This window comes from Crocuta crocuta, unplaced genomic scaffold (genome assembly GCF_008692635.1).
Source record: "Crocuta crocuta isolate KB4526 unplaced genomic scaffold, BGI_CrCroc_1.0 scaffold332, whole genome shotgun sequence".
NCBI classification, from domain to species: domain Eukaryota; kingdom Metazoa; phylum Chordata; class Mammalia; order Carnivora; family Hyaenidae; genus Crocuta; species Crocuta crocuta.
This window is the reverse complement of record NW_027532025.1, coordinates 623,373-648,731: the sequence shown is the minus strand read 5'-3', so window position 1 is coordinate 648,731 and position 25,359 is coordinate 623,373. Positions and strand designations below refer to the sequence as shown.

At 37.9% G+C, this 25,359-nt stretch overlaps 1 protein-coding gene across 2 annotated transcripts in view; it reads left to right on the top strand.

Annotated features, from left to right (window-relative positions):
- The window catches only part of PRCP (prolylcarboxypeptidase), a 72,368-nt gene extending 47,267 nt beyond the window's left edge, over positions 1 to 25,101 (top strand). For both annotated transcript variants that reach the window (XM_077776198.1, XM_077776199.1), the window contains 6 exons: positions 4,278 to 4,459; positions 4,690 to 4,847; positions 5,413 to 5,585; positions 15,062 to 15,226; positions 15,883 to 16,070; positions 24,361 to 25,101. In XM_077776198.1, the coding sequence (XP_077632324.1) occupies positions 4,278 to 4,459; positions 4,690 to 4,847; positions 5,413 to 5,585; positions 15,062 to 15,226; positions 15,883 to 16,070; positions 24,361 to 24,577 (1,083 nt within the window). In that variant the 3' untranslated portion in view covers positions 24,578 to 25,101. The remainder of the gene's footprint in view (positions 1 to 4,277; positions 4,460 to 4,689; positions 4,848 to 5,412; positions 5,586 to 15,061; positions 15,227 to 15,882; positions 16,071 to 24,360) is intronic.
- The last annotated feature ends 258 nt before the right edge of the window (positions 25,102 to 25,359 follow it).

The following is a 25,359-nucleotide window of genomic DNA, read 5'->3' as shown; positions in this document are numbered from 1 at the left end:
GGTGATGGTTAGCATTTTTTATCAATGAAGCATTTTTAAATTAAGGTGTATATATCTATTTAGAAGTAATAATACTTCACACTTAATAAGCTACAGTATGTTGTAAATGTAACTTTTATATACACTCTGAAGCCAAAGTAGTCATTGGACTTGCTTTATTGCGATATTAACTTTATTGCAGTGGTTTGGACCTGCACCTGCAATATTTCTGAGGTATGCCTGTATACTTTTTAGGTTTAAAAGGGTTTTTTTTTTTTAGTTTAGAATATTACATGTTCCATTTTCAGAAAGAAATTATAGCTTTAGTTTGAATAGGCTGAAATTCTAATAATTTGTATTTAATCTTTCCTTTTTTATATGCAATTGAACAGATTGAGCACTTTTTATTTATTTATTTTTTTAATTTTATTTATTTTTGAGAGAAAGAGACAAAGCACAAGTGGGGGAGAAGCAGAGAAAGAGGGAGACACAGAATTCAAAGCAGGCTTCAGACTCTGAGCCATCCGCACAGAGCCTGATGCAGGGCCTGAACTCATGAAGCGTGAGATCATGACCTGAGCTGAAGTCAAATGCTTAACTTACTGAGGCACCCAGGCGACCCAACCCCTTTTTGGACTATGATATTATCATTTCTAATGTTGATCAGTTTTTAACTCAGTGTAATGAGGCAGTCTTCATCAGGTATGGCTGCAGACACTGTGGGGCTGACTTCTCATTTTTCAGAAATATCAGTAAATCATTCTACTTTATAAATTATACACTTAAATTAGTGGGTCTTCCACAGGAAAAAATATAATGAGCACTCAAATGTTTAATAAGGTATTTTTCAATAAAATAAGGACAAGTTATTTCTGTTTCACTGAGTCCAAATGGCCACTTGGATTCCCTTCTGGCCTTTCCTAATCTCACAAGAAGTTTTAGCCTTGGCCACAGACTCTACACCCAATGAAAAGGATACTATTTCCTCAACTGAGTCACTCATGTAGTTTGTGATTCTGGGTATATGAATTTGCCCACTGCGCTATTATTTACATAATATTTTTCTTTAAACAACTAACTTTTCAAATTTTTATTATCTTAACAAGGGCTTTATGTACTAGTTATTTTTTTTCTAAATTATGTTAAACAAGTATTAAAATAAAGAAGATTGTGCATTACCTAAGATCATCATGCATACTACTGATATACATATACCGTCTTTTTAGAAGAACTTGGGGCCAGTAATTTTCTGGGCTGCCTATTTTGAAAGGAGTTTTACTTTTCATTCTCAGAGGTTTTATTAGCTCATATTATAAGTAAATAAAAGAAATGAAAAGTCCTTGGGTTGTGAATGAAGAACAGAAAAATTTGCTGATATTTGTTGGGCTGCACGGGGAAACTATTCTTTAGATTATTATTCTGCCTAAATATCTGATTAGGAGAGTTGATAGATCCTGAAACCATTGGGAAGAAGTCAGCTTGTTGCAGATAGAAACATTATCTCTCCTCAATTCCTATGGTGCATGCTTTGTTAGCAGAATGAATCTAAGGGCTCTCTTTGATATGCTTCTTTCCCTTCATGTGCTCACAGAGTTTGTCAGTAGCATGGGGGATAATATTACAAATATTATGCAAGGATTAAAAAAAATTGCACTCAACTATACATAGAAAATTAGAAGTAAAGACTAGTGATAGATAATGAAAGAGGAGGTAAGAAGTCAGAAAGTATGTATCTTGGGGCACCTGGGTGGCTTAGTCAGTTAAGCATTTGACTTTGGGTTGGGTCATGATCTCAGGGTTCATGAGTTGGAGCCCTGCGTCAGGCTCTCTGCTGTCAGCAGCAGAGCCCGTTTTGGAAACTCTGTGTCCCCCTCTCTCTCTCTCTCTGCCCCTCCCCTGCTTATACTCTCTTATCTCTCTAGCCCCAAGTTCTTCTAACTCAGAGTTCTCTTAAAAAATGGTGTATGTATAGTGGTAGTATGCATGATGATCTTAGATAATACACAATCTTTTTTATTGTAGCAGTTGTTTTAATGTAAATTAATAAAATTTATAAGTAAACTTTAAAAATATGTAAACATTAAACAATAAGTAAACATTTAAAAAAAAGAAAGTATACATCTTGAGTAAGGGGGAAGGCTAAAGAAGTAGGTGGCGTACATAGGAAAGATAAAAGATGCGAACTGTGTGATTTCAGAATGTAGCAGATGATGGAAGGAGTCAGAGTGGTGAGACCAGAGCATGAAGATACAGTAGGATAGCCTACTAGGTATATAGCTGTTCTAGTTACCTACTGCTACATAATGATTTACCTCAAATCTTAGTGACTTAAAACACAATAAATGTTTATTATGTCATAGTTCCTATGGGTAAGGAATTAAGGGCTCAGCTAGGAGGTGCTTTCTCAAGGGATCTCATAAGGTTCAGATGTCAGCTGGTGCTAGCAGTTGTCTGAAGGCTTGACTGGTGCCAGAGAACCGTCTACACTATGTGGAGAATCCACACGTGACTGTTCCTGGGTGTTAGCAAGAGGCTACAGTTTGTCTCTTCCTAGGTTTCTCCAAAGGCTTACTTGAGTGACCTCCTGACAAGGTAGCTAGCTCCCCTCCAAGTTGGTGATCCAAGAGAGAGCAAGGTGGAAATTGCAGTGCTTATTATGACTTAACATTGGAAATCATACATCATTTCTGACACATTTTTATTAATTAGAACCAAGTCACTAAGCCCAGCCCAAGCTCAAAGATTTGAGAGGAATAAACCTTTTTCTTTTAAAGGAGAGATACCTTTTTTTTTTTTTTTTTAATTTTCAAGTTAGTTAACATACAGTGTAGTTTTGGCTTCAGGAGTAGAACCCAGTGATTAAACTCTTACATTTGACACCCCATGGTCACCCTGAAGAGTGCCCTCCTTAATGCCCATCACCCATTTAGCGCTCTCCCCCACCCCCAGCCTCCAGCAACCCTCAGTTTGTTCTCTTGTATTTAAGAGTCTCTTATGGTTTGCCTCCGTCTCTGTTTTTATCTTATTTTTCCTTCTCTTCCCCTATGTTCATCTGTTGAGTTTCTCAAATTGTACCTCTGAGTCAAATCATATACTTTACTAGCTCCCTCAGTTTAGCAGGACTCTGAGCTTCACCTCCCTACATTGCACTGAGGAAATTGTCTGTCGGCAGAGAGTTAGATGATCATGGGACTTATTTTATGAACATCCATCTCTCAGGGAACAATGTCTTATGCTGCCTGTTTTCTAATGCCTGGATGTAGTTGCTCTATTGCATTTTGTAACTCAGATTTTATAGTTGTTTACAACAGGGTAATTTCCATTTGTTGGTATGCGGATATAATAATAATCTTTTTGATAAGGAAGGATGGGTTTTATTTTTATTGATGATTCTTCAGTTTTTCACAAGATTCAGTGTACCTTTGCCTATATGGTAGCCATTTTATCTTATTTTACTTTATTAAAATTTTTTAATGTTTATTTGTTTTTGAGAGAGAGAGAGAAAGCGAAAGTGCATAAGCAGGGGAGGGGCAGAGAGAGAGAGAGAGAGAGAGAGAGACAGATTCTGAAGCACGCTCCAGGCTCTGAGCTGTCAGCACAGAGCCCGAGGCTGAGCTTGAACTCATGAACCACGAGATCATGACCTGAGCCGAAGTCAGATGCTTAATAGAGCCACCCAGGTGCCCCACTAGACATTTTAAATGTTCCAAGACTTAAAATAAAAATTGTAGGGGCACCTGGGTGGCTCAGTTGGCTAAGAATTTGACTTTGGCTCAGGTCATGATCCTGTGGTTCACGAGTTCGAGCCTGGCCTCAGGCTCTGGGCTGACAGCTCAGAGCCTGGAGCGTGCTTCAGATTCTGTGTCTCCCTTTCTCTCTGCCCCTCCCCTGCCTGCACTCTGTCTCTCTCTCTTTCTCAAAAATAAATAAACATTTAAAAAATTATAATACAGCAGTTTCTGTTAAGCTGAGAATTGTATTCTGTCACATTTACTGTTAAATGTTACCATTTGTTTCTATTGTTTCTACAACCTCAACAAGATCTTTGGTAAATAGCATTTAACAGAAATTACATTTGAATGCAAAATACATTATTTTCTTCCCACAAACTTAAAATCACTTTTTAATTATTTATTTAAATCAATATTGCTATTACCTTGACTGGGCATTTTAACCCAATTGCCTAGAAATTCTATTTGGAGAAAAGCTTATCTGACTGGCTTTTTTCCTGGATCTATGCTATGCCTAAGCTGCTATTATGTGCACATTTATACGTGTTCTTTGTTACTTTTCTTTAGGATTCCAGATACTTGAATTATCTGACATCAGAACAAGCTCTGGCTGATTTTGCAGTGTTAATCAAACACTTGAAGAGAACAATCCCAGGAGCTAAAAATCAACCTGTCATTGCCATAGGGGGCTCTTACGGTGGCATGCTTGCAGCCTGGTTCAGGATGAAATACCCTCATGTGGTGGTCGGGTAAATGCATTTATGTTGGACATGAGCACTTGTTAACACTGTCACGGCATACTTAGAGATTTGTTTTGGGTAAAGCATGTTTTGTTATACTAAGATTTCTAGTCTTTATCTCTTTAATAGCTGTTATTTTTCTCACCATGTTTGTTCAATATCCGTTTCAATTTTAAAACTTGAATTTGATGAGTTACATCTTTTTTCTGTTTGCTTTTCTTATTTTTCTTACCATTTAGAGCTCTTGCAGCCTCTGCCCCCATCTGGCAATTTGGTAATCTGGTACCTTGTGGGGTATTTATGGAGATTGTAACTGCAGACTTTAGGAAAAGTGGCCCAAATTGTTCAGAGACCATCCGCAATTCCTGGGGTGCTATTACTCGACTCGCAAGAACGGGTAAGCTTTAATTAATAAAATGAAATCATGGAGTATTTTACCTTTCATTTGTTAAATTCAACAATTCCCTGTTTTTATTTTTTAAGTATGACATACAGAAAAGTACACAAATCAAAATACATCACTTGATGAATTTTCACATAGTGAAACATAATCAGTATGGCATAGCAGCATAATCATCATCCACTATACTCAAGAACATAGTATGTATGTTTTGTGTCTGCTGTCTTTTGCTCGATACTATGTTTGTCACATACTTCCGTTTGTTTTATTTTGTTGTGGTTTATGCATTCTGATCTCTGGTGTTCCATTTCTTTATTTACTTATTTCCATAGTATCTTTGAAACAGGAAATAATTCAAATAAATTTTGGCAAACTCCATGAGAATAGACAACTTGTTTATCATGGGATTTTCCAGTTGCTCTAAAAATATTTTATTGAATGTTGATAAAGCATTCTTGGAGAAATGGTATAGAAAATTGAATTTTTTAAAATACCAAGTGATCTGCAAAGCCTTCTGTTAAGTAGTACTTTTTATATTCCAACAATGTGATTCTGTTCTCAGGCGGTGGCTTGGATTGGCTTTCTGAAGCCTTTCACTTATGTACCCCATTAAGAAATTCTCGGGATGTCCAGCATTTGAAAGGCTGGATCTCTGAAACCTGGATAAATCTGGCAATGGTGGACTACCCTTACGAGTCTAACTTTTTACAGCCTTTGCCTGCTTGGCCTATCAAGGTAATAGGAAAATATCCTTTCATTATTTTTTAAGTTTATTTATTTATTTTGAGAAGTGGGAGGGGCAGGGAGATGGGGAGAGAGCATCCCAAGCCCCACCATGGGGCTTCATCTCATGAACCGTGAGATCATGACCTGAGCCAAAATCAAAAGTCAGATGCTTAAGGGACTTGAGCCATCAAGCCCCTCTCCTTTCATTACTTTTTTTTTTTTCTAACGTTTTTATTTATTTCTAGGAGAGAGAGAGAGACAGTGTGAGCAGGGGAGGGTCAGAGAGAGAGGGAGTCACAGACTGAAACAGGCTCCAGCCTCTGAGCTGGCAGTCAGCACAGAGCCCGACGCGGGGCTCGAACCCACGAACCGCGAGATCATGACCTAAGCGAAAGTCGGACGCTTAACCGACTAAGCCACCCAGGCGCCCCGCCTTTCATTACTTTTAATAGGAAATTTTCTCTCTTTTTGTTTTGTTTATTTTTTAAAAACTTTTTAATGTTTTATTTATTTCTGAGAGAGAGAGAGAGAGAGAGGCAGCATGAGCAGGGGAGGGTCAGAGAGAGAGGGAGACACAGAATCTGAAGCAGGCTCCAGGCTCTGAGCTAGCTGTCAGCACAGAGCCTGACGCGAGGCTTGAACCCACGAACCGTGAGATCATGACCTGAGCAGAAGTCCGATGCTTAACTGACTGAGCCACCTAGGCGCCCCTGTTTTGGTTTTTTTTTGTTTGTTTTAAACTGGTGCTTTCTGTGACTTTCAGCATCAGAGGAATTTCCAGTGACAAAGGGACTCTAAGTGCTACTACCCTGGGCAGAAATCCTGGCTTCTGTCACTCTCTGGTTATACCTTACCTAACATTTGTCAACGTCAGTTTCCTCTCATTTGAATAAAGGAGATAAATGTATAGGTTATAGAGCTATACGATTTAGAGCTAAGACCAGTAGTTGCTACTAATGGAACAATTCCTGTGTGCCAAGTCCTGTGCTGTGCCCTTGGTGTGCACACTTTACTCCATCTTTGTGATACATCTGAGACACATAGACTTGTCACGTATGGTTAGTGCTTATTAGTAAATGGCAGCTGCTCTCATAGTGCTATGACTCAGCCAACTGCTAATGTGTCCTAAGTGCTGGACATATCATAAAGCAATGATCCCCATGCAGCAGGGTGGAGTGGAAAGAGTGCTGACTCTGGATCCTTGATCCAGAACCACACTTTACCCTCTGTGCTATCTTGGGAGAGGCTGTCTTCTTCCTGAGCCTCCATGTCTTCCTCTGCACAGTGAGGTAATGACACTTAACATTCTCCACGGGAGAATCCTCTCCTTTGTGCTAAGGATCAAATAAAATATTAGATGTGAAAACACTGTGGAAAGTGTAAAGATACATTGCACCATAAATTTTAAAGTTGTTTTCATGACAGACTTCTTTCGTGTATCCATCCCCTTTTAAGCATTTCTTTGTAAAGAATACTCTTCTTAGTTTTAAAATTAAAATTTGACTAACTTGGTGGTTAAGTTTAGAAAATATAACTGATTCTACAGCTAGAATGAGTGCCAGAAATATAAATAGACTTAGAGGAGAACCTTCCAGTTTTCAAAAGCAGATTTAATTTAACAATCCCTTTGAACTATTTTTTTAAAATTAATGTTATTTATTTTTGAGAGAGACAGAGACCGAGTGTGAGTGGGGGAGGGGCAGAGAGAGAGAGAGGGAGACACAGAATCTGAAGCAGGCTCCAGGCTCTGTGCTGTCAGCACAGAGCCCGACATGGGGCTTGAACTACCAACCGTGAGATCATAACCTGAGCTGAAGTAAGACACTTAACTGACTGAGCCACCCAGGTGCCCCATCAGTCCCTTTGAACTATTAAATGAACATTTTGATTAAAACTTTGTAACCCAAGTGGAACAAGGTCATTTGCTATTAGAGATCCTTTTTTCTTCATCTAAAAAGTAGACTGATGAGCAGATGTCTTACACATAGCAGGCCAGAGGTAAATTTGTATTGAATTCAATTGGATTTAGACAATACAGGGTTATTTAAAAAATCAGATCTCTCTCCTGGTAAGAAAACCCGGATCAAAATAATGAGAAAAAAATCTAAATTTGAGCCAGTTAGCCTCCATTCATGTCTTTGTGCTAATAATGCGTTATCTCTATTATTTTACTATTTACAGAATACTTTCATGTATGCTATCCCATTTAATTCCTGCAAAAATACTCTGGGAAAAATCGGTACAATTGAGTGGAAATCTAAGCTCAGTCAAGAGATGGTGAAAGCAGAATTTGAACTTGGGTCTACCATTGTTCAGAGCCTCTGGTCTTTTACCGTATTGCACTGGGTTAGGAGAGGATTTGGCTGATTTTCTGGGTGGATCACTAGCCACATTGTGACAGCTATCTAATTTAGCTACAAGTCTCTTTACAAAGTAAGAATCAAGTTTGCATTTTTATGCCCACTTGAAGAACAAATGCATTGTTACATGATACACATATGGGGATGGGGCACCTGGGTGGCTCAGTCTGTTGAGCATCCAACTCTTGATTTCTGCTCAGGTTATGACCTCACAGTTTATGAGTTCAAGCCCTGTGTTGGGCTCTGTGCTGACATTGCGGAGCCAGTTTAGGATTCTCCCTCTCTACCTCTCTGCTCCTCCCCTGCTTGCACTCTCTCACTCTCTCAAAATAAATACATAAATCAAAAACATACAGGGAATTCCTTGGTATTTGGAACAGAAGTTGGCGAACTTTATTTGTAAAGAGGTAAATAGTAAAAGTTTTCGGTTTTGTGGGCCATTGGTGTCTGTCACAGTTGCTCCGTTCTGCAGATGTAGCAGGAAAGTAACCATAGGCAAATGTAAATAAATGAGGAAGATTGTGTTGCAATAATACTTTATTTATAAAATAGGCAGTAACCTGAATTGGCCTGGGGGCTGTAGTATGCCAACCCCTGATTTAAAAGAAAGCCAGAGGAATACAGCTTTTTAGTGTTCATTTGCTTATGATTTGGAGCAAGTACCACTAACTTTGCCTTTCTCCCCATTTCTTTAATGTTCCTTACAAAAAATTTGCTGTTGCAGCTCACATGTAAATAAATATTCTGTCCTTTCTCTCTCCTAAGTATTCACTCAAAATTAGTAGATTATATCTCAAATATTTTGCCACTTTTTTTTTATTTAGCACTGTCCTTTTATCTTTTGTATATATGCATTATAAAAAGTTTATTTTTAAGGCAAGGTAATTTGTGTCTTTGCCCGACAATCACCTCTTACTTCTTTTCTCCTGGACTGCTTCTTGTTATTCTCTTCAGTTATTTCTTATTGGTTTTATACTTTCTTTTGGCATATTAAGGAATTCTTGATTGTGTATAATATATTTATGTTTCTGTTTCTTGCCTGTACCCAACCAAAAGAAATCTCTCATCGGCCCCTGCTTGAGAAATTTTCCGTTGCCTCTATTTCCAGTTTTATCCTATATTTCAAAGTTTTTCTATTTACATGTCTCCCTCCCAAACTTTTAGCTTCAGATCACTTTCTTTCACTGTTCATTCTGTTTCTCCTTTCTTGACCTCCTCTCTGTTCTCCCAACCCACTAATCCCAGGAACACTACCCAGTTGGGGACCGCTCTTTCACTTGGATAGTTCCATTTAACCATGACTCCTCCTCCCTCTGATACACTTCCTCCTTTTTAAAGGGCTGACAAACAGCCGTCCTTTTCTAAGTCTGTAACTCAGGCTTAGGATAGTGAGATAATGTGTAACAGTTGGGTTATGAAAAAAAGTAAGTGATTTCCAATTCTGCCTGGACCCTGTACGGTCCTGAAGGATCCAGAGGCAGTGAGTGAATGCCTTTTCCGTGTCAACTGAAGTATCGTTCTTTTTCCTTTGTTTGTGGGCTTTGCACACTCAGACTCCATTTGCTTTTGTTTACTGTTACAGAAGCTGCAACATTCATGCAGAAATAATCATGGACTTGGCTGAGAGAGCACAAGGAAGAAGAGAAAAGGGAAATAGAAAACCTCTGTCATTTGACTGCTCTGTCAGCATAGAAACTACTAGGTCTCTTCTCAGCTTAAAGGGCAGGTTTTAAGGATACTATAGCAGTTGTTCATTTTAGAATAATTTTTAAGCTGATAACTCACCAAATCTTTTGGCTTGGCCTTCTGAACATGCAATTAGATGTAGTGAAATAATAAGACATAAAATGGAAAATCTCTTCCGTTTGTCTTGGTGTTTGATAATGTATGCGACCTCTCTGGGTGGTTTAAGCGGTTTAGGTGCATTCTATGAAAAGGGAGCTTTTAATGACAAAACTAATGTGATTATCTGTGAGTGTGAGAGGGGTATTGAAGCCGTAGAGAAAGAAAATCTGTTAGAAAAGCTGAATGTATCTGCTTAATCCTTTCTCTAATGTGGATGGGCCATACTTTCTGAGAGGAGGTTGGTCTTTTTTTCTTTAACCCATCTTCTTTCCTTCTTTTAAAAACTTTTCTTTACCCCCTTTTTCTTTCTCTTATTCAAATGTTTATCCTTATAGGTAAGGGGACACATAAAGCTTTTAAACAAATCATTATCTTTACACTGTCTAGTGTGTGTGGGATCAAGGGGGAGAATCTATCTGGTTATAGAGCTAATTAGTTTGGTACTAAGATTGGAATGTTCTATCACTACAATTTCTACACCCTTTAAAACCAGAAGTATTAAAATGGACTTCTAATGTTCTTTTTAAGTTTTTCCTGAATGTTCACCTTTGTTCTAGGAAATAGAAAGTGAATTAAGTCCATTTCATTTGTTGATTTTTGAGCCTCATATGAATTACTCTACTGTTTATTTTTTTGTTGCATGATAAAAAAAAAAAGTTGTGTTGTTTTTATATTGCCACAGAATCCCTTTTACTTAAGTTTTTACCTAAAACAAACTTAGAAAAATATAATCTAAGAATAAAAAATCTGCTTAAAAAATTAAGCGTGAGACTGCCGGTATATTCAGGCACTGTTTGTATTGTTATTTGTCTCTTAGACTACAGCTTTGAAGTTGAGTATGCATAATATTGGCAATTACAAATGGAAGCTCTAGAGTGAATCTTTCATTTGAATGCCAGCTCTGCCACTTCCTGGCTGTGTGACTCTGGGCAAGTTTCTTAACCTCTCTGTTTTTTAGTTTCCTCATCTGCAAAGTGGGGATGACAGTAATTGTGAAGCTTATTAGGGTCATTATGAGAACTTAATAGGACCTGGTGTTAAGTAAGCACTAAATTGATACTAGTTATATAATAATAACAATAGTTATTGTATATAATAACAGAGAGACAGTGTTATACTAGGACTTTGTGGCCAAAGTGTGGGTTCAGAACTTATATTCATAGTTTTAAAATTGTGTATCTTTAGCCAGACCTCTCTGAGCTTGTTTTCTCCTCTGTGATGTGGGGATGGTCGTTATATGCTTTTTCCCTGGGTCATTTTAAGGAAAGCACCTGACCACAAGGAACGTTTAATAGTTGTACCATCAGTCCCAGCTGCCCTCATATCAGTGAATTTATGACCTAAGTAGAAATGCTATACCTTAGGAGAAATTGTTTGGAAGAAGTTAATTTGATAGTGTCCACAAAATAAATAGGAAATATTGTACAGGGGCTACATGAGTATTGAGTATTCTGAATGGAAGTAGTTGGCAGGGACTCTTTTTCTTTGTTATTATAGGCCCCCAGTAAACAATCAACAGGCCAAGTGCTTGTAATCATCACTTGACTAATAAATGCATGCACATTACTAAGCTTCAGGTGAAGGGACTATTAGATGAATGACCTATGGATCATTTATAAGGTACATGATTATCTCTTTTTGAATAAGCATAGGACTGGTGCTCAGGGTTTGCTAGTATAGCTCCAGTAATTTTTTTGAAAACTTTATTCATTCTTTGCTGCCATGATTGTTAAGGAAGTACACAGAGATATGTAGAGATTGTGTTGTTTATGCCAGAGGATGATGCTTGGAGTCAAAGAATTTTTCAGTTAGAAAGGGACTTTAGAAGCATCTAAAATAATAAAATTCCCTTAGTAAATTTGTAAATATTTTACAAAAAAATTTAAGTGATATTGTTTAGGCCTTCTATATAATATGCCATTAGAATTGTAAATTGGTACTTTCTTTCTATAAGGCAGCTTGACAGGATGTAGCAAAAAACCTTAAAAATGTTTATTTCCTTTGAACTAATAATTCCTCTAAGAATTTATCTCAAGAAAACAGTTAAGGGTGTACATAAAGATTTAGACCCAAGGTTATTTCTTGTGGCCTTATTTGTAGTAATGAAAGATTGGGAAAATGTTACAAATGAGCAATTGCAGGATTGCTTCAACTTATCCTCACCTCCCCATCCTGATTGCTCCCCTCTGGATTTTCTCATGTTGATCAGTGTCCTTCTTAATGTGTGGTGCTCAGAACTGGACTCCAAACGAGCCCTGTCCTCACAGAGGACAGTTGGCCCAGGAGTGCCCTTAATCTGGATATGGAATTTCTATGAGTAGACGCCAAGCTCCTGACCACGATGTTCTCTCTGAGTAACTGGGCTGCCGAAACCCAAGTATTGTCAGCCGGTGCCGGTCCCCAGCCATGCCTGTGTCTTTTAAGGAGTGACAGTAACTGCTGTTTGAAGAGATGGCTATTCATGGGGGCTCCTTTTCTTTGCCTGACAGAGGCCCAGTGTTCTAGCTCTGAGAGGGGATCTGATGCCAGCATGTGAGTCACACTCACTTTGCTACTGTTCTTTAACAGAGTTTTAGGCCACTGGTTTGTCGTTGCTCTCCCTTTTCCTCTTGCCTGGCTTACACTGTCACCCTGCCTCATCTACCACACTGTGCTTGCACATAATGCTCTCCTGTGCATGCCACGGGTCCCTTCCATAGCTGTGTGCTGCATTTGGAAACAGCTGAGTCCACCATAGGTGTCCACAGTCACGAAGGAATGCTGACCAACTGTTGGCGATGAATAGTTTAACAAATTCTGTGTGATTGGTTCTTGATTTCCATATTTTCTTGAGTGTTTCTGATTGGCATATTTCTTAGGAACATTTTCCAAGAAATGTTAGGTATATTTTGACTTACCATGAATAAATGAAAGTTGTAGAAAAGTAAGACACTGTTTGGCCTTTTTTTTCCTTCAGCTTGCATTTTCTTCTTGCTTTAGGCTTGATAGGTTTGTGAAGTTCTCAGCTTAGCTCAATACTGTTTATGTACACCTTTTCAGGTATATCTTACTCCTATGACCTCACTGTTACTTTTATAAGGTATATCCAGGTTATTTGGAATCTTACTTTCGGACTTTTCTTACACTTGTTATTTTCAAAAACTTACTGGAAATAGTGCATACTCTCTATCCCTTTTGGAAAGCCACATTGCAGGTGAGCAAGTTCAAGACTCTGAGGATTCCTGCAGTCAAGTACACTGTTCACATTTGCTGACACAACATTTCTTCAAATTGTTTGACTCGGAAACCTTTTTTTCTACAAAGTACCATTTAACGTTTCACAGAAATATTTTTGTGCTGAATGCATTTGGGGAGAGACATTGAATTTTCCTTATGATTCACTTCTTCAGCCTTTTCACTTCCCCTTTTTTCAGAAAGGTGTTGCTGGAAACTGGTCCTAAGCAGAACTAGGAGGAGAGGCTGGGTTGCTTTCTGCGGTTCCCTTCGTTTCTTAGTGCCCTTCCTTCCGGGCATGTCCCCAGCCCCAGCCTTGTTTTTCTTGTTGCTCGGAGTCTCTCCCTGAAGTAGGGGAACTAGGCTCTTCCTTTCCTGGCTCCTTTTACTTTCAACTCATCCCTCTCTCTTCCTGTTTCTTTTTTTTTTTTTAAACCAGAACTTGCCTGTTGTATGCATCTTTTCCATATAAAATGAGAAAAGACCAAATCACTGACTTCATGATGCAGGCTGAATGTGTTTCCCTTGCCATTGGGGCTATTTGCAGTTTCATAAGGGATGCTTTCTAAGCTGTGTAGCACAATGGATAAGGTGTGTATTTCATAGCTGGAGAGATCTGGGTTGTATCTAGATCTTAACATTTGCTAGGTACATGACCTCGAATAAAGTGATTCAACATAAGATTCAGTTTCTTTTTGTAAAATAATGGACAACAGTATATCTGATAAGATTGCTTGAGGATTATATAATATAATGGTTGTAAACCCAGAGCTCAGTAATCAGTAGGTGGTAGTGTTATTCAGCTGTGACACCATTGGCTATGATTTTTCCCCAATGTTTTATTGTGAAAAATTTCAAACACAGAAACATTGAAATAATTGGACAGTGAACACCCATTAAAAATACCACCCAAATTCTGTACAAATATTTTGCTATATTTGATTTAGCACAGATATTTTTGGCTAGCCATCTGTCTATCTTTCATTCCATCTTATTTTTAAAATGCATTTCAGAATAAGTTGGAGATGTCAGTGTACTTCTCAGGAATACTTCACCTTTATCATCATTAATTAGAGTTCAATATTTATTTATAATTCTTTTCTTGACATAAAATTTATATACAGTGAACTGTACAAATTGCAAGTGAACTGTTTGTTGTTTAACCCAGACCTCCATGAAGATAAGGACTATCTCCCTACCACAGAAAGTTCCCCATGCCTCTCTCTAGTTGCTCTTGCCCTCACTTCTGACCGCGAGTATTGTCTGTGACTTTTAGGTACTAGATTTCAGATGCTGATGGTAGTCTAGTGATAGGAATATTTGGAAGCTGGGTTGCTGCCTGATGTATTTCTTATCACACCACAGCTTGGTATAGTTTTTCCGTAAGTAATTTCATAAATTTTGCATTTTTAAAACAATGTATTTATTCATTCAGCTAGCATTTAATTGTCAGATACCCTGCTGAGTGCTGAGGGGGATGTTGTAGAATCAGATGAGTATGGTACAATGTTACCAGGGTTCAGATAAAAGCAAGTACAGGGTAGAAGTAGAAACACAAGGGGAGTATGATTTAGTTCTCCCCAGCTGGAGGGCATAGCTAATGATGGCCTCACAGAGGAGGTGATACTTCAGCTAAGTATTATAGAAGATGTATTAGTGTTTGCCAGATATTCCTGGAGTATGCGAGTGGGAAAAGGGTCTTTTAGGGTGAGCAAAGGCAAAGAGGAGAAAGAGAGCCTGGTGTGTTGGGAAAGGTTTTGCTAGGCTAGAACAAAGGCTGCAAAAGATGAGGCTACAGTGGTAGGTGTGGACAACTTTGTGTACCATGCAAATGCCTATGGTTTATTTCTATAGCTTGGAGAGTAACTTAAATTTTGCACTTGGAGAGTAATGGTTTATTCATTTTGAACAGGTTTATACTCAAGAGAGAGCACTGTCAAGCAATGCTGTTAGATGTTTAAGATTGTTTTATAGGCAAATCACAATCATATTTCTTTATTTCATTAAAATTATGATTTTATACATATATTCTGACTCTTCTTACTTTATATGTGTTTAAAATGACAGGTAGTGTGCAAGTATTTGAACAATCCCAGTCTATCTGATCCACAGCTGCTGCAGAATATTTTCCAAGCTCTGAATATATACTACAACTACTCAGGCCAGGCAAGATGCCTGAATATATCAGAGACAACAACTAGCAGTCTGGGAATCCAGGGTTGGAGCTATCAGGTAAGCTTGTGTGTTTTCTCAAGTGGAACCTTTCACTGTTATGGTTATACTGTAAGCGAGTTCACAAGATTTTGTCGATAACCTGGGTCCAAATCTGGGGCCCATTAGCTTCATTCATTCATTCATTCATTCATTCATTCATTCATTCATGTAATCATCACCAAGTATATTCTGGGTACTTACCATGTGTCAGGCAACCTTCCAGGCTCCAAAGATACAGAGATACATAGGACATGCTCTCACCTTTAAATATAGCTTGGTGAAAAATATACTAATATTACAATGTATGTGGGCAAGTCCTATAAAGGAAGTATTTTATGGATGAAGAAAAGAAGGGGAATCTAACTTGAGTCTCTGAGCCTCCATTCTTTCATCTGCATGAAACTAATAATAATAATACTTTCCCTCCCAAGGATTAAATATGATAATAGATATGAAAGAAAGCAGTTTACAAATGAAGAATATATAGCCCTAAGTTTTGTTTTGTTACTTCTCAGCTGAGTCTTTCCAGGAGTGATGAGAGGTGGTATGACAGAGGTAAAGAACAGGCGCTCTGAAGCCAGACCGCCTGAGGTCAAACTCTAGCTTTGCTGCTACTAGCAAAATAACTTTGGATGAGTTATTTAACATTTTATGCTTCATTTTGTCATTTTTAGGCTTGCACAGAAATGGTCATGCCTTTTTGTACTGATGGTATCAATGACATGTTTGAACCTCATTTATGGAACTTTAAGGAATATTCTGATGACTGTTTTAAACAGTGGGGTGTGAGACCAAGGCCTGCCTGGATCAGTACTGTGTATGGAGGCAAAAACATCAGTTCACACACAAACATTGTTTTTAGGTGAGTTTTTACCAGTAACAGAGAAAAACTTTTGTTGATGGAGACATTTGTAGAATAGCTGAGAAGACAGAACCAGAAAAATGCTGATGGTAAGATGATATAGAATACAGGAGTGGTATCCATCATGTCTTTCCCTGAAAGACAGGATGCTGGGCAAGAGATATGCTTTTATACTCTATTACCAACATACTTAGAGGCTTAAAAACCATAACAGCAACAATATTTAAATATTTTATATTAAAAAAAAAACTAGAACAAAATGAAGTATCATTTGCTATTCTCAATTTGTACTGCTGTTGTTACTATTATTATTAGTTGATAGTAAAGGTTTTTCAATGTTTTTTCAGCAAACACTTTTGAGGTGCTTACTCTGTTCTGTTTCAGGCACTGTATGAGACACTTTAAATAAATTGCCTAATTCAGTCCTCGCAGCAGTCCTGTGAAGTAATTATTATAGCCCCTTTTTAATTAAGGAGGAAAGCGAAGGTCACTGTGTTCAGTCTCTTGCCAAACCTCATCCAGCTTTGTTATGGTTACTAAGTGATAAAGCCAGATTTCAACCTTGTCCTGCCTGATTATAAAACCTGTGTTTGCTTTTCTACATTACACTGCTTCTTTAGAAGGGACATATTTGCTATTTGCTCACGTGAAGGTTAATTGAGTAGACTCTGGGTGTATGTGATTGTGACTAAAATTTCCATATTTTGATTTGAACCTTAGGCTGTCAGCTATTGAAAAAACAGTAAGTTACTCAAAAAATTTCCCCAAATCTATGTGTAAATAGTAGAGCGATAACATACATACCTCTTAACCTGAAGCCATTGTTTAAACTGTAAATGTCAATTTTTTACAATCTCTTTAAAATGATCAAATTCGTCCTTCTGGACATGGCCACTAGCTTTTAAGAGTGAGGAGCGCTGTTTTGAAGGATCATTCTCTACACTTGGGCTGGTGGCACTGCCCACTTTGCAAAAGAGCCTCTGTCATATTAGATTTATGCTGTTTGCCCACTGAGCAGAGTACCTGCCCCAAATATAAGCTGAAACACTTTAATGGAAAACTTAAAAATCCCGTTTAATTTATTTAAATTGTGTTTCTTGTTCTCAGTAGGATACTTCAAAACCACACTCTTTAGCTCACCCTAATAAAGTGAGGGCTGAGCAAATAAATCTAAGTATAGATTATTTTAAGGAAACTGCCAAAGTAGGGTGTGTGAGATCAGGAAAACAGGAAACTGTGAAGGGACCTGGAGGACTGTGAAAGGCTTAAACAGGCCTTGGGTCTCCAAACTCATCTTTGTTCCCTTAGAACAGGAAGTACTTTGTCAATTTCTTTTTTTTTTCTTTTGGCGGTTTATCTCCATATAGTATTTAAGTAGATTTCTGTAGCATGCTAGCACATTAAGCTTATCTTTCCTTGCTTTGACTTTACAAAGCTGAAGTTTAAGTTGAATTGTAGAGTCTTTAAATCTTTGAATGAAGGCTTTAATATATGAGTTTGGGTCAAATACATTGTCCTTTTTTATGGGATTCAACCATTATAGATGAGTATTTTAGTAATCTATTTGCCCTTTTATATTATTTTCTTTAGGCTATCAAAATCATCATCATCATTGGGGGAGGGGTAGATTTGGTGAAAAAAGTTTGGGGAATAGAACTGAGGCAAAAGACGGAAATTCTAGCTCAGTGTTAGAAACTTTTAACTCCGTGTTAAGAAAGGACTTTCCAATAGAACTTTGCAAAGGTAAACTGAGTTGTTTCAAGTAAAATTACTTAAGTTCTTAGATCCTCAGACCTCTTTTCTATAAAATGATAATAATAACTCACCCTGAAGAGTTGTGTGATGCTTAAGAGTTAACCCAAGAAAGTATTTGGCCCAGATTTGGCAAATATATGTGCTCAAAAAAGATTTGCTGAATGAATAAATGGAAGTACACTCTGCCTTGTACTCATGTCCTAGTCACAGGTAGTTATTTATCTTTGCATGTCCTTCCCCTTCCTCTTTTTCTCCTTTTCTTAAGACTCAGGCATCCTCCCAGAAACCTTCCCTGACTCCTCCAGGGAAGTTAAGATTTACCCCCACCCCTTTGGCTCCCCTGGGTCTGTGAATATCACTTAGCACTCCATGGAAATGATCTATTTGTGTTTCCATCTGCCCCATGAGATTGAGAACTTACTAATAGCAGAGACTTTGACTTCATCATATTTGTGCTTTCAGCATTTGCTCCAGTACCTGGCACATACTGGATGCCTAAGAAATGTGTATGTTGTAAAAACAAGAAACCAAATTCAAAGTTTAGAAAGGCTTCAGAGGCATATGAAAGTTTGAAGGCAGGACTATGTGAAGATACTGGTTTATCTTTTTGCGGTGGCAAGTCTACTTTTAAAAAGAAATCTTAATGCAGCTAGATGTTAGAAATCCAGTGTAAAAGTTTTATTTTTTATTTTTATTTTTTTAATGTTTACTTATTTTGAGAGAGACAATGCACACATATGTGTGCACATGTACACACATGCACAAGTGGGGGAGGGGCAGAGAGAGAAAGAATCCCAAGCAGGCTCCCCTCTTTTAGCACAGAGCCAGATGTGGGGCTCAATCTCAGAACCATGAATGAGATCATGACCAGAGCCGATATCAAGAGTTAGAAGCTTAACTGACTGAGACGTCTCCAGTGTAAAAGTTTTCAAGTTATTTAAAAATTCAAAACTGTCCTGCTTTTCTGGAGTAAACACATTCCCAAAGTAAAGAAACAGCCTTAGGTGTGTCTGTTCTGTCTACTTAGTGACCACCAACTACAAAAAGGTTTTGGTTGATTAAGAAAATGTTCAGGGAACCAGGTGGAAAGTATCTTTATGTCCATGCTTCTCTCCTTAGGTCACCTCACACAAATCCTACTCTGGCTGCTTTCCTGAATGGAAAGTTTAGTCTGTATCAGATAGGAAATTTGTCAGTTCAATTAAAAGCTTGGACTTTGAAGTCTGGGAGACCAAGTTAGCTGTATAACCTCAGGCAAATTGCCAATTTATAGAAGTTAGAAGTCATGACTACCAAATAGGGTTACTTTAATGAGTAAATAGAATATCATGGGAGTAAGTACCATGAGGGCAGAAATTTTGTCTGTTCACTGTTGAACACATGGTAGGCACTCAGTAAATGTTTGTTGAATGATGAGGCCTTAATAAGTAGTAGCCATTACTTGTTCCACTTCAGCAATTTTTTAATTCTATGGTTGTTTTGTTACAAGGATTTCTTTTTTCCCCAACCCCAAATGGTAAATTATCTTACCAATGGTCATGTTCAGTAATTTAAATATAAACCCAAAGGGAGTCCCTGAGGAGCTGGTAGGTTTAATATCATTTCTCAGGCAAATTAATTGTGGCTAGTGATTAGAAGCTCGCTGTTGGGAATTTTATCCAGGCATGTAGACTCTCTCATGAAAGCCAGTATTCTTTTGGTAAATGTCCCAGTGGCTGGTTAGCTTTCACGTGTTTAGGACCAAGAAATTCAAGTTCATGTGCATCTTAGGTCTCTCGGCAACTCCAAACACTGTTGCTAAGCCACTGGGCTGATTCAGATGACCTTTTAAATCAAATGCAGTTTGCTTATTATGTGGCTGTTGGGATGGCTTTTTTGTTTTGCAAATAATGGAGAGTTTCCTATCTTGGTTGGCCCTGTCAAATTGGAATAATGATAAAGGCTATTTGTTCACTTAAGAAAATCTAACCCCTTGTGTAGTTTACTTTAAGAATTTATCTGGTAGTTGAAAACTAAGGCTACTATTTTGCACGTGAGTTTTCCTTTTCGTTTCTAACAAAACCAAAAATGTACATTTTTGAAGTGTTTTTTTTTTTCCTAAGAATGGTGTTAAGTTGCAATTGAATTAAATTATTTTTTAAAGAGAAATATGGTGAGAATAGAGCAGGGAATTTAAAATTATATTTCAAATACACATATATTTAATGTACCTAAATGCTTATTTTCTCATTTCATTGATGAGAATGAATGGAAAAAGTTGATCACATTACTTTTCTGGCCAAATTTCTAGGAGACATGCTTTCATATCCCTTTTCATGATTCATTTACTTCTCAGAAGTATTAACATTTCTCATGCTTACCGAATAGGTTAGTAATTATTATAATACTGCACATTTGTGTAGTATTTTACAGTTTATACCTTACTACCACATGTATTATTTAACTTGAGCCTCACAAGATCTCTGTTGGAGGGGCATTATCTTTTCTTTTAAAAAATGTGTTTTTTATTATGTATGTGGGAATTAATGTTCATAGAAGTTAGGTGACTTACTAAAAGTCATGGGCTGGTAGGGGTATAAAACTTATGTCTTCTTACTTGTTCTTCTCACTACTACACACAGCTGAAGGTTAGTCTCTCTGTATTTATATTGATCATTTATATTAACTTTGGTTTCCCATGTAAAAAGTACTGAAGTGTTTTCATGTTTCTTAATTCCTTAACTTGTGTACATATATTTATATACCTCTTTGTAGGGCATTTGGTACAAGACCACAGACAACTAAACACTTAAAATTTTATTTTTCATTCACACAATAAATACTTGGCTCCTACCATGTGCCAGGCCTGCTTCTAGGCACTGTGGGCAGAAAGAGACAAAAATCCCTGCCTTCATGGAATTGTAGTTGGAGAGCTGACAGCACAGAGCCTGCTTGGGATTCTCTCTCCCTCTCTCTCTGCCTGGCCCCTGCTCATGCTCTCTCTCTCTCAAAATAAACAAACAGTAAAAAACAGATATTATTTGACGGTCATCTGTATAGATTGTACTTATAGATGAGACTTTAACAATGATTATGCAAATTATGGGAACAATTTCATATATCTGATAATGTGACCTCAAAGATTTGTGATTTCAGGCTTTGTAACAATATCAGCAAAATGGAATGTACATGAAACAAATGTCAGAAAGCATATAAAAGTGTTCTGTAAGTAATATGCACATAAAGATATACCAAGAAGTGCAGTATCAGGGGAAAGTAATCTAATAGCTGCCAAGTTCTTAATCAATGTGTTTCTGTCTTTATTTTATTTTGAGGAATCCCAACTTCCATAAGATTAGGGGGATGAGAGGCAGACCTGGCACTGGAACCCAGGTGTGTCTGATCCCAAAGTTCATGCTCTTATTCTGCACCATACAGGTCAAGAGGGTATGTGCTATTGATTTACAACATGTGTCCATGAAATGCAGCATACTCTAAGATTGAACATTAGACTGGGGTTATAAGGTCTGAGTTTGTATCTCAGATTTGCGGTTTCTAGCTGAATGATTTGGGCAAATCTTTTCATTTCTCTGGGTACTAGTTTTCTCATCTATAAAAGAGTTGTTATTAAACCTACCTCACATAGTTGTTATAATAGTCAAGGCTTTGTAAATCCTAAACTACTCTATGCAGGTATGGAGCTAATAAATGTTAGGAAGGAATTTGATTTATAATAGCATCAAGAATAAGATACTTAGGAATAAGTTTAACAAAAGAAGTGTAAGACTTATACACTGAAAACTGCTACAAAATGTTGTTGGAAGAAATTAAGGATTTAAATAAATGGAAAGACATCTCATGTTCTTGCAGAAGAGGTAATATTGGTAAGGTGTGAATAGTCTACAAACTGATCTACAAATTCATCACAATCTCTATGAAAATCTCAGCTCACTTTTTCACATAAATTGACCAGCTGATCTTAAAATTCATATAAAAGTGTAAGGGACCCAGAATAGCCAGAACAATCTTGAAAAGGAGGACAGGGGCACCTGGATGGCTCAGTCGGTTAGTTGTCCAACTTCAGCTCAGGTCATGATCTTTCGGTTTGTGGGTTTGAGCCCTGTATGGGGCTGGGCTTTCTGCTATCAGTGCAGAGCCTGCTTCGAATCCTCTGTCCCCTTAGCTCTCTGCCCCTCCTCCACTCTTCTCTCTCTCCCTCTCCCTCTCTCTCTATCTCTCTAACTCACTCATTCTCTCCCCCCCATAAACATTATGGGGAAAAAAGAACAAGTTTAAAGAACTCATACTTCAGTTTCAAATCTATTATTATAAAGCTACTATAATCAATATATTATGATACTACCATAAGGACATACAGATCAATGAAGAGAATTGACCATCTGGAAGTCAACTCTTGTTATGTGTATGGTCAATTGGTTTTTCACAAGGGCCAAGACAATTTTTTGGGGAAAGAGTACTTTTTTTCAAGAAATGATGCCGAGAAACCTGGATATTCACAAGCAAAAGAATGAAGTTGGACCCCTATTTCATATCCATAAAAAAAAAGTAACTCAAAATGAATCAAATGATATTAGTGGATAATGCAATTTAAAAACAGTCAAGGTTCTGAATAGACATTTTATTTTGCAGAGAAGACATACACATGGCCAGTGAGCACATGAAAAAAATGCTCAATATCTTCAGTCATTTGGGAAATTAAAATCAAAACCGCAATGAGATTCTATTTTACACCCACATAGGATGGCTATAATCAAGAAGACAGATATAAGTATTGGCAAGGATATAGAGAAATTGGAACCCTCATATATTGCTTGTGGGAATGTAAAATAGTATAGCCACTTTGGAGAAAGTTTGGCAGTGCATCAAAAGGTTAAATCACCATACATCCCAGAAATTCCATTCTTTGGTATATACCCAAGAGAAATGAAAGCCTGCACCCAAGCAAAAACTTGTATATGAATGTTCATAGGAGCAATGTTCATAATAGCCAAAAAGTGGAAACAACACAAATGTGCATCTGATGACTGGATAAATAAAATGTGATATACCCACACAATGGAAATTATTTGGCAATAAAAAGGAATAATGTTCTAATACACACTACAGTATGGATGAAACTTGAAAACATTATGCCACAGTGAAGCAAGCCAATCACAAAAGATCACACATTGTATAATTCCATTTATATGGTAAAGGTAAAGGCAAATTTATAGAGGCAGAGAGGTGATTAGTGGTTGATTGGGGCTGAGTGAGGAGGCACAGGGAAGGCAATGGGGATTGACTGCCATGAGTATGGATTTCATTTTGAGGGTGATGAACTTTCCTAAAATTAATTGTGGTGATGGTTGCAAACTCTGAATGTACTAAAAGCCATTGAATTGTACATTTTAAGTGGACGGCTTTTGTGATAGGTGAATTATGGCTCAAAAAAAGCTGTTGATAATGTTCTTAGGAATACTGTCAGTGGTATATTGGTTTTTTACTCAGCTAAACTAAATAGCCTATTTTGATGACCGGTCCTGTTTATGTCATTCTGAAATGTGTTGTGTAAACCATCCAAGACTAATAACATACCATTTCTTTAACTTTAAAGCTAATATAAAATGAAGATCTTTGAGTAATGCCCAAATTTTCTGATTCCAGATCCAAGGGACTTTTTCAGTTCTACCATCCTATTTCCCAAAGTACTGTACTAAGAGGAGTGTATTGTTTAAAAAGAAAAAAAAAAGGCATTTTTTTTAAAGCTGAGTTAATTAGCATTTTTAATTTTGGGGGGGGTATTTATTTTTGAGACAGAGAGAGACAGAGCATGAGTTGGGGAGGGGCAGAGAGAGAAGGAGACACAGAATCCAAAGCAGGCTCCAGATTCTAGGCTTCAAGCTGTCAGCACAGAGCCCAATGCGGGGCTTGAACCCATGAACCACTAGATCATGACCTGAGCCGAAGTCGGACGCTTAACCCGACTGAGCCACCTAGGCACCCCTAATTAGCATTCTTAAAATATGGGAGTTGTTTTGTTTTGTTTTTAATCACTCTGGTAGTTGGGTCCTAGGAAGTAAGGAAACCGGCATTAATTGAAGGACTCCTCTGTGCCTAACACTGTGCTTATTCAGTACATCCATGTGTACCCTCTGGTTTAGCCCTTATAACAACCTTATGAGGTCGGCCTTGTTATCTCTATTTTACAGATGAGGAAACTGAGTGAGTAACTTGTATGAGATATCCAGCTTTTGAGTGATGAAGCTGGGACTGAAATTCAGGCTTCTGAATTCCATGTCCTGGTAGAATCTGGGTTGATTCACAGAGTACCACCTTCAGTCTTCCCTGATTCTATCTCTTGCACTTTGTTGCAGAAAATATGTAAAATTCCAGCATGAGGCACCTTTTTATATGACAGATTAGATCCTCAGATCAAATCCTGCAAGTTATAAATTTGTAATTTTTGATGTTATGCACATAATAGGTTTCTCCTGTCTTCTCTGGGTGTAGATATGAAAAACTAACAATCTTATTTTTTCTTTTTTCCCTCACTTAGCAATGGTGAACTAGACCCCTGGTCAGGAGGTGGAGTAACCAAGGATATCACAGACACCTTGGTTGCGATCACCATCCCAGGAGGGGCCCATCATCTAGATCTTCGAGCCAGAAATGCCTTTGATCCCACGACCGTGGTATTAGCCCGCTCCTTGGAAGTTAGACACATGAAGCAGTGGATCAGAGATTTCTATGCCAGTCAGAGAAAGAAGCACTGAGAAATTTTGATCATTTTCACTTTCTTCTTTTATGTTCATTGTACCCACGTTCCCATTCACTTTGGTTTTCTACGTGTAATTACTTTCCCTTGTTTGTCATTAGATTTGAAGAGAAGAAGGTTGACATAGAAGAGAGGGTGACGATGGTGACAACAGCCATCCCACACCCTGAATCCTCGCCATCTTCACGCCACCCCCAGGAAGAATCTTTTTGTGACAGCTTTCCTCCACCATCAGTGGCGCTCATACTGGAGCAGTATTTGTTTCACAAGAGGGAGGGTCGCTTCCTTTGTTTTTCTGCAAGCGGGGCTTCCTCTTGGGTTTGAGGTTAAAGTCTCTTTGGTCCATTTGTCACTCCCCATCCCTTCCCTCAAAAGAGAACAGCAGAAGATAGATAAAAATGATGTAATTGCAGCTGGTAGGAAGGATGTCCGATGCCAATCCAGGAAATGGAAGCCATTTCTTTTGTACTTGATTTAATGACTTTGAACTGTGCTGTAAATAAAGAATAAGGCTGGACCTTATACCTGCGTGTTGCTTCTGAAGCTCACTCCAGCTGTTGGGAATACTGTGTGCACTGGGCTTGGCTGCTTTTGGAAAGTCTAATTTTCTCTCTTCTACTTGGCAGCTTTTCTCAGGTCTGGGATTCTTGCCACTGTGGTACTGCCAGTAAGAAATCTGGCCTTTTTCTGCTCCATTTCTCTTTGTTTCTAAGGTCAGTTTTGTGGTAATTTGGTTACATTTTGCCAGTTTAGGAGAATGACTCTGTTTTGCTTTTGCTT